General features: G+C 34.2%; 1 protein-coding gene across 3 annotated transcripts in view; it reads right to left on the reverse strand.

Moving 5' to 3' along the window:
• Positions 1 to 10,514, reverse strand: part of LOC106462819 (puratrophin-1-like) — a 132,250-nt gene that overhangs the window by 22,433 nt on the left and 99,303 nt on the right. For all 3 annotated transcript variants that reach the window (XM_022390440.1, XM_013922782.2, XM_022390449.1), the window contains 2 exons: positions 2,688 to 2,891; positions 333 to 1,042 (listed from right to left, as the gene is read on the reverse strand). In XM_022390440.1, the coding sequence (XP_022246148.1) occupies positions 333 to 1,042; positions 2,688 to 2,891 (914 nt within the window). The remainder of the gene's footprint in view (positions 1 to 332; positions 1,043 to 2,687; positions 2,892 to 10,514) is intronic.

A 10,514-nucleotide genomic window follows, 5' to 3' on the forward strand; every position in this document is an offset into this window, starting at 1 on the left:
ATATATATATATATATATATATATATATATATATGGCTATCTAGGTTCTCTTTAAAACATCCTATCAAATAACTGAGCATGTGAATTTCATAATAAAAATTAATTCATCAGAAACAAAAAAAAGCTATAGGTAAAATATTAAACATTTAATTTTAATATTTTAAACTGTCATTATTTATACTAATGTAATTCTCTCACTAACAATTCTTATACAAGATAAAACCAACTATTTGTATATAATACACTAACATGTAATGAAACTCATTTACCAAATGAATACAACATCCTATTAGAGTACATGCTTAAATCTCACACTAACAGTAATTTCTCACCTTTCCTCACTGTTAATGACTACCTGCTGAAGTCTGAGATTATTGTCGGGGATCTGAATATCTGAGTTAGGTTTCTGTGAATTTTCTTCATAAAGCTGCCAAGTATGACTGCGGCGCATGAGTTTCCTGATTGGCCGATTATAATAATGTCCTTCTTTAGCTGAATTCTGAACAGAAGCAGCTCCAGCCACAAGGCCAGCAATTTTTTCTTTTAGCCCAACTAAGCTGCTTCCACTGTGACTCTTCATCACTCCACCAGGAGGAGTTTCTTTCTGATTGGAGTTGCCAGCTCTTGCTTCGAGCTTGCTGCGTGATATTGATGCAACTGGACCTTGGGTGGTAAGATCATCTGTGATGAGGCCTTGACCATGTAGCTGCTCCTCTTTCTCTTCCATGTAGTGATCCAACTGAAAACTGTCTTTGGTTGCTGGGACAGAGAGACAGTTGCTAGGAAAAGAAGTGTATGATCCTACATGAAAATTGTAACTAGATGAGGTGTTAGCAACTGGCTTCCTGTGGTAGTAGCCAGAGTGTTCTCCTACAGGGGTACTGGTACTATGTGGTATCCAGAAACACTGAGAATCTCGAGAGCCAGTTGGTAAATCAGAGCACTGTAAGGACTCTACTTCCATCTGCTGTTTAGCTCTCAGCAGAGTAGCTTGTCTTGCTTTGATCAAATCATTCGTGTCTTGACATCGAGCTTGGGCAATCTATAAAACATGCAAGAAGACATATTACTGTACTTGTTTAGCAACATACAAGTTACATGCATTTCACTAACAACAGATTAACTTAATATGATACAGTAATGTGGGAAACTGGCATACATGAGTGCTAAAACTTAAGAGGTTTAAACTTCACAATTCTTTCTTTTTCATTAATTAATGTGAGCAAAAATCCACTAAATAAAAAATATCTGAATAATTTAATGGTTTAGGGACTGTAAAGCGTGACTCAAACAATACCAAATTCTTGGAAACAAAACAAATATCCTTATAAGTTTTACCACAGTTAACACCATTTTGGTAAAGTAAATACAACTAAAATATTCAAACTATATAAACTAGAAGGAAATTTTAACAACAAAAATTTGAATGTTTCCTAATAAAAAAGAATTATACATAATGATAATAAAAGGTAATCAATTTAGAAGTTAAACTCAAAGGTTTTGCTGAAAGAAAAGCACATGCTGCATGTCTAACCATTTTATACACTATCTATTAGGAAATGGGTATGAATGTTCCTAATATGTATTTCTTGATGATGATAAAACTTTTTACCCAAAATTGTGTGTTAACTATCATTTGTAAACTAAATTAAGTAAAACAGTTTGTTCCTTTTAACCAGCAATAAAAATTTTAAGACAAGTTTAATTTAGTTCTCACGATAAAACTAAAAACTTTTTTTTTACTGAAACCTTAAAGGCAACACACAAGTGCAATCTTTCTCAAAAAAAAAACACAATTCCTAACTTCATAATTTGAAAGAAAATAAACAAAAATAAGTTATGTACAAATATCACCAAACTTATAAAAAATATTAACAATTGCAAACAACAATGAACTATTGCTATTGCTGATTTGGAAAAAACTTAGAATTTAAGTATGGTCCCAATAACATAAATATACTAAGCTTTTAAACATGGTTCCTATAACACAAAGGTATTAAACTTTGAAGTGTGTTCCCTATATTGTGATATACCTACCATATAACATCAACATTAATGTCACAGACTTGGGTGCTTTTCTTTTCACCATATAGAGTATGAATATGTTTGACATAATACGGGGTATCACATTAATCTAGTAAAGCAAAATAAGATGTCTGAGAACTGAGTTAATATTGTGAACTAAATCCTTGACAACTGGCTCACATGTTAAAGTAAGGCACAAGACAACTTACTTCACATTGTTAAGTAAAATATACTTTACAGATTTCTCATGCTATCAATTACAAAAAGTATTTGGAAACTGACTCAAGTGGTGAGAAGCATGAAAGTGCTTGACAACTGTCTCATGTTGAGATAGTAAAAGGCACTTCACAACTGTCTTGCATGTTAAGAAAGTACTTGACAAGTGACTCAAGTTAAGATAAAAAGAAGATACTTGACAGTTGTCTCACATGTTGAAAAAGTAAGACAAAACTTGACAACTGACTCACTGGAAAGAAGTAAGGAAGTACTTGACAGCTGGTTTGTGGCATGAAGTAAAAATAGCATTCGAAAACTGTGTGAACTAAAAAGGTAGTTGACATGTAGCTAATCACAAAAAATAAATGTTGTTCATTACAGCAATAGTGTTAACAATAACCTGATATAATTCTTAGGAATGTTGATTCCATAATGACTGAACTTACTTTGCACTGTTCAAAAAGACTGTCATTCTCTAATTTTGTAGCCAAGTCCAACATCTCCTTGAATGCTTCTTCTCTAATTGGTGGATTGTTGTCAACATAATCTTGAAGAGATTTGATTAACTTCATCAATTCTTTAGGGTGCGTTATCTTCTCAGTTTTCAGGTGAGAGACAAACTTCATGGCTTCTACTGCCCATTCATAAGACTAAGCAAGTTGAAGAATGCACCATCAGTATTGGAAGAATGTTTAATTGTTGGTATTGCAAAGAGTAAGTAATAACAAAATTATTCTGTATACTCAATTATATTAAATCAGTTAATATGTTTTACTTTTATATTCCTTCATTATCACAATCTCTCTCTCTCTAGACAGACACACACTCACACGTGTATATATATATATATATTTAATAATCTCTTCCCAAGATGAGTGCAATGAGAATTCAAATCAGTTGAAAACAATACAGTTTTCTTTGGCTTTCTACACATTTATAATCTGATCATAAGTGTGGCAGAAAATGTTGTATGGAAATGTTTTAATAAAAACAGAGCAGCAACACACACATGTATCTAATACAAACAGATATACTTCTATACAAACAAAGTGTCATATCTGTAGAACATAAGTAAGACAAATCCTGCCACATACCTCTATACCAATTAACAGCTTCCATTGTCAGAACACAATATGTCAAATCTGTAGAACATAAGTAAGACAAATCCTGCCACATACCTCTACACCAATTAACAGCTTCCACTATCAGAACACAATATGTCAAATCTGTAGAACATAAGTAAGACAAATCCTGCTACATATCTCTACACCAATTAACAGCTTCAATTGTCAGAACACAATATGTCAAATCTGTAGAACATAAGTAAGACAAATCCTGCCACATACCTCTACACCAACTAGCAGCTTCCACTGTCAGAACACAATATGTCAAATCTGGAGAACATAAGTAAGAAAATGTGGTGAAGAAAGTGTTCCTTAATGCACTGGTTCACACAACCTTTAGGGAAGGGCTCTTCAGTTAGCACATTACAACACACCAGTATTTATAAGAGCATCACCTTACACCATGGAAATACTCATACATTACACAACTCATTCCCTAATGCAAGTGTTCATACATAATTCAAGATCTTCTCCTTTAAACAGTCATACTTCTTAATTTCATTACCATCAATTACCATAAATAACTTCATTAACCACATGAACCTTTATCTATTTTTTTTCATATAGCACAGTGAAAGATGAAATCAAAATCATTTAGTAAAAATGTCAATCTTCAACTATCTGATGATTATAATGGAATTTTTTTAAATACTTTTATTCTGTATTTTGATAGAAAATATTACAAATTGTAGATAAATTACATTTCAATTACATGTACATCCTGTACCAAAGATGTTGAAATACTATAGAAAGGCTTTGGTCAATTCATAACTTCAACGGATATTTGGAAAATGACCTTTAGATATATATTAAATGTACAGAAATAAATCTGGTTATCATAATTTCAATAATGTTTAGTATAAATGGAACATTTCTTAGTAGCATGACTGAAATAAAGGATCTTGGTATTCTGGTGTGAATAAGTCATTCAATTCATCAAGGCAGTGCAGTGTTGCTTATAAAAATGATAACATAATTTTAGAATATATTTACAGATTTATTAATTACAAGATAAGGAAGGTAGTTAACCCTATAATGATTACTGGAATACTAAGAACAGCTTTGGTTTGCTGATCTACAAAAGTATTCTGACTTACTGGAAAACTTCATAGGGGATACTAGGCTGACATGGAGGTAGAAAAGCTGTTTTATAGGGATATGCAAGATATCCTTAAACTTATTTTCTCTTGAGAAAAAAAAAGAGTAAAATATTATCTTACTGAAGTTATCAAGATTATATGGGGAAGTGATAGGTAAAGGTCTCCGATTTCTTTGTGCTTGGTTTTGAAAACAATAGGATGAGAGGACACAGTTTAACTTTGACATGAAAGAGATAGTCTAGACTCCACCTAGAACAGTTTAATTTTTATAAGAGGGTTTGTTTGTTTTTTGAATTTTGCAAGATGTATGTAAGTCCTGCACAGTCAGTTCCGTAACTCTTGTAATTTCTGTCCAGAAAGTTGGAGTGACTCAACACTCTGCTGAGTCAAACTGTACATTTGTGTCAGTATTGTATTGGGTATTTCACACTTTCTGTACTCTTCTATCAACCTATATTCAAAACAATGAAAATATCTAGTTTCTCGCAGTTCATTGTAGGCTCTGTTATAATGCTTGGCTTCTCCTGCCATTTTTAATTTTAGTGTATCAGCTTTATGGGCATCTGTCCAGCTCGAAATTTGTGAGGCTTCATTTATTGTGCCTATAAAACTTTCTATGTCTTTCTCAAATTGGCCCTGCATGGCCAGTTGGTTAGAGCACTTGACTTGTAATCTGTGGGATGTGGGTTCAAATCCCATCCCACCAAACATGCTTGCCCTTTCAGCTGTGACAGTCAATCCCACTGTTCATTAGTAAAAGAGTAGCCCAAGAGTTAACAGTTGGTGGTAATTGCTAGCTGCCTTCCCTCTAGTCTTCACTGCTAAATTAGGGATGGCTAGTGCAGATAGCCCTCATGTAGCTTTGCTTGTACAACCATTAGGATCATTTTCTCCTACAAATATATCTTGGTACTCCTCTGATCTCTGGTTTATATTTATTTTCTACATTTCCTAATTAGAATTAAAGCAGTCTTGTTTTGTTGTGCCTGTTTTTTAGTAATTTCCACATTATGTTCTCCTACTGCAGCTAATTTCCCTCTACTACCGGCCTTATCCACCACTCTATGTTCAGGCAGTATCACTTTTTTCTCATTTATATTCATCACTTTTACAGGAACTGTGTCTCTCTTGGACTCTTTATTGAGACAAACAGCTATATAAACTTCTGCTTCTTCTATTTCAATAGGTTCAATTAAAACTTCCTCATTACACTTAGTCATCTACTCAACAATGAACTGACTTCTTGTAGGCATTTCAGTTACTTTAACTAATCTCACAGGTACTATTTCTATCAAACACTCCTGCTGGGATGCTCTGTTACATGTGTAGAGTCATCTGAGGGGTTTGATTTATTATCTCCCTCTTTAGATACTCTATTTCTCTTACTGCTATGACCACTAACACTGCTGGTACTCTGGCTAGGTGTTGGACACTTTTGACTACTTCCTTTAACTGGACTTCTTTTGTGACATTTACTCCTATTACCATACTGTCTTCTTCGTGTCTCACTATGCTGAGGCACATCAGTGCTTTGATGTTTTGACTGTGGATCCATAACTTCACTGGTGCTAACAATTGGTATCTGACTTTTAGTGTTAGTCAGTGGGAAGGTATCATTTGTTGTACAAGTGATGCACATAAGTCTGAAGGCAGAAGTCCTTCAAACTTAAGATCTTCATTTCTATCTGTAGCATACCTCTGGTAAGGGATAGTTCTGTGTCATAATCCCATAAGAAATCCTACCCTCGTATATACCCTCTGTTTCTAAGTCATTTTGTTTAAAGATGTAAAATGAGTGTTCCAGTTCTAAATCTCCTACCTGTAACTGAACACAATATCTACCTATCGTGTTAACAGGATGTCCTGTTATAGAGATCAAAGACTTTTAGAAACTTTTCCACACATTACTTAATAATATCGGATTTTTAACCACTAATTTTGCACTTAGCAGAGAAGATTGAGTGCCTGTATCAAACCAGTAACTAACATGCTGGGCCCTCTATTTGTACTAAAACTACTGGTGACACTTCATTAACACTACAGACACTCAATCTCTTATTCTATACTGCCAGAACTACTTCTAATTTTGCTCTGAAATTCTGGCTGCAATTTTAATGCCACAGCAAATGTAGAGCTCCTGTTATTTCTCAGGAACTTTACTCTGAAAGTCCCAGCTTTGGGGATTTTCCTGTTTTCTGCTGTTGGTGGGCATCTGCTATTTTTTAATATGTGGCCTTTTAATCCACAGTCAAAGCACACAATCTGCTCATTTCTCTTCTGGAAATAGTTCTTTGCTATATGCCCTGTTTTACTGCAGGTAAAGCATTTGACACCTTCAGGCTTATTCTGCTTATTTAACTAACTGTTTTCATTAATTCTGTTACCATTGGTTGAGGCCTGTAAATCTATTTCTTACATAACTCTTCTGTAGTAGCTACTTCAATTAAACCTAATAGAGTTACTTTGGGTGTGTTTGCTTCATTCACATTTCTTCTTGTTATGTTACTAGTCAGACCTGTCTCATAATAAGATTTCAGATTATTTTGTATCATCAGCTCATTGTCCATTAACCTCTGGAATGTTGATAGGGCATTACATAACCACAAAGGCATTCTATTAAACTGGTATTTATCTGCAGGTAGCCCAAATGCAGTTTTGGCTTTGTCTTCTTCTATTTCCACTTTGTAAATCCATTGACAAAAAGTACTTACTCTTACTCAACCTATCTAAAGTTTCCTGGATATTAGTTAATGGGTAGATGTCTTTGACTGTTACATTGTCCACCTTCCAAAAGTCCACATAGTCCACCTTAATTTCCTATCCTTTATTGGAACTAATATGACTGGAGATGTGTATGGACTACTAATGTCTTCTATTACTCCTTGTTCAACCATCTCTTTTACGAATGCTTTAAACTCTACCTTGTGATCCTCTGGCAAACTAGAGGGTCTTTGGCCTATCAGTCTATTGTTAGTTAACACTATCTTATGTTTAACCTTAGATTCTATTTAAAGCATCTACATTTGAGTGTTTTCTACCCAGCCTGTGTATCACTCAAAGTCATAATCCTGCAAGAGTAAGAACAATCTTGCTAACCTCAAAGATGGGTCTTTTAATGTCATTAACCACCTTAGGGTGTATGGTCTGTGATGATAGTAAACTTCTTACCATACAGATAACATTGAAAAAGCCTTAATTCCATGCTCTACTGCTAAGCATTCTTGCTCTGTCATGGAGTAATTCATCTCAGCCTTCCTAACTGTCTACTCTGGTAAGCTATGGGAGTGGGTGTTTCTTCCCATTTACATCCAACTGTGACAATACAGCACCTATGGCAAAAACTGAAGCATATGTACTTAAAATGAATTTTTTACTAAACTCTGGGTAACTGAGAATTAATGCCTCTAATAATGTATCTCTTAGTTTCTTGAATGCTTCCTGTCTGTCCACTGGAAAGTTATGTCTTTCGTGGTTAACTCAGTTAAAGGTCTCACCAACATTGCAAAGTGTGGAATTAATCTCCTGTAAAATCCTACAAATTCTAAGAATGCACGGATACCTTTTAGAGTTTTAGGCACGGAATAATTTTTACAAACTTTGGGTCTGACTTTACATCATCTACAATTACCATGTGACCTAAATGTTCTACTTCCTTTTGGAGGAACTGTCATTTGCTCGGTTTCAACTTTAAGTTTGTTTCTCGCAGCCCATCAAACACATGTCTTAGTCCCTCTGAGTGTTCTTCAAAGCATGCGTGAATACTATAACATCATCTAAGTAGTAAAAACACTCGGAATCCTGTAAACCTGACAGTGTGACCCTTTAGTCTTGCTCCCTACATAACATGTCTGCATCTAGTACATATTCAGTATTCTCCCCACTTAATTCTCTACTTTGTAATGAACTTATGACAGTATCTTTAATAGTATGGTCTAATTCCCAAGTTACTACATGCTCATCTTCATTGTCTGTTTGTATTTATTTTACCTTGTTATTGTCTGTTTGTCATCCTTTTCTGCATTTTCTCTTCTGAAACCTTCAGTAAGATACTACAGATAGATGTACCTCATAGGTTGAAGAACAAAGTCATGAAAATGTATCATGATACTCCTTTAGCAGCTCACTTTGCTTTTGTAAAGACATATAGTAAGATTGATAAATGGTTCTATTGGCCAAATATGCTAAGGATATTAAAGACTGTTGTGATTCATGCATTGAATGTCAAAAGCGAAAAACTAGCCCACACTTTAGAAATACTCCCTTACAGAGAATGCCCAGCTTAAACAGAATTTGTCAGTTAGTAGCTATGGATATCTTAGGCCCATTGCTTACATCTTATGCAGGAAACAAGTATGTTTTAGTTGTTGTAGATTATTTGACCAGATATCTAGAAGTGATATGTTTGCCTGATTAGAAGGCAGAAATGATTGCCAAAGCATTTATAAATCATGTTGTAGCTAGACAGAACATTACAAGACATGATCTCACAAGATTGTGAACAAGATCAGAAAACATGGGATGAGCAGATTCTTTTGTTATTATTAGCATACAGAAGTTCTGAAAACGAATCTACGCAAGAAAGCCTGTTTTTTCTATTGCATAGCAAAGAAGCAATGCTACTCATACATGAAATACTAACCCCTAGAAAAACAAACTATGTGGTAGATTATGATTACAAGGTAAGATGTACACAGGATGCAACTAACATTTGAATTAGCTAATGAGCATTTATCTAGAGCTGCAGAACACAGAAAAACAAGTAAACAAAAGGGCATTGACCCACCCAACAAGGTATCATTAGGAGAGAAAGTGTTGTTATACACACCACTGTTAAAAAAAGGTAAACACAAAAAAGTTGGCTAACTTACGGAAGTGTTTATTTAGAGTAATTAAACAAACAAGTCCAGTAAACTTTGAAATTCAGGAAATATATGGTAAAGGTAAGCAGTTAGTCCATGTTAATAGATTGAAAAGAGTAAAAGATACTAATTCTTATCAGTATGGACAATTGAAACTGAAATACAGAAACACAATAAAATTCTACCAGAGATATTAGAGAATTTAAGCAAACTCGAATTAATTCCTGTGAGCATAGTGCTCCTTTTGCAGAAGACATGCCACATACATCAACAACAACTTTAGCTGATACCATGACCCATGGATATCAATTAAGGTCACATGGCCCAATAGTGGATCAACTGGAAATGATCCCTGCAGCTAGAACAAGACAGTAAAGTTTGATTCTCGAGTTATGTAGTATGGATTAAAACATGATACAAAAGTAGTTCACAATGACTCAAGTAAGGTACAAGATAGTGTAATAGTTGCATTTAATAACATGATAGATTATCTCAGACAATATAATTTATGCAAAGTATAGTGTACATACAATATACATAAAATTATGTTAGGTGGTATATATATATCATTATACAAATTAGTAGTAGACATATTTTTAGGTTTTCCAGGATTCTTTTGGTGCTAATATCTGGAACTGTGATGGGACAGAATGCAAGTATCGTTCCTGTAGAAAATACAGTATGTATTGTGTTTGTGGAAGAGGATAATTTCATTTTGTCTGGAGATAAATGGAAACTTGTTGAAGACATTTCCTTCCAGCAATACATCAGATTGTTAACTCACTTGCGAGATGAGTTAGAAATGTGTGAATGATCATTTAACCAAGAAACCAGATAAATTGGACAAAATAGTGTTACGACAGCGGAAGTCACGTGACGCTGGTAACACGTAATGCATTCTAGAAAGATCGGGGAACATCACGAATAATCCAGTATTTGCTAGACGCCCTCTATTCTTGTATATAAGTGTGCCAGACTAATCGAGATAGAATTGCAGACAGACAGAGATGGACAATTGAGTCAAGCGTGATAGTAAGTAAGTGCGTGAATCGTTCCCTGTGAATTATAACATGTTTTTTATAAAATTAGTTAAGTAAAATTGGCTGTGGAAATTAAGTGTATTGCAAAATTGAATTGAGAAAGAATAAACTAGTTTTATTTAAGCAAGAAAGAACTTGTGTTGTTAAAGT

The sequence above is a fragment of the Limulus polyphemus genome, unplaced genomic scaffold, assembly GCF_000517525.1.
Source record: "Limulus polyphemus unplaced genomic scaffold, Limulus_polyphemus-2.1.2 Scaffold48, whole genome shotgun sequence".
NCBI classification, from domain to species: domain Eukaryota; kingdom Metazoa; phylum Arthropoda; class Merostomata; order Xiphosura; family Limulidae; genus Limulus; species Limulus polyphemus.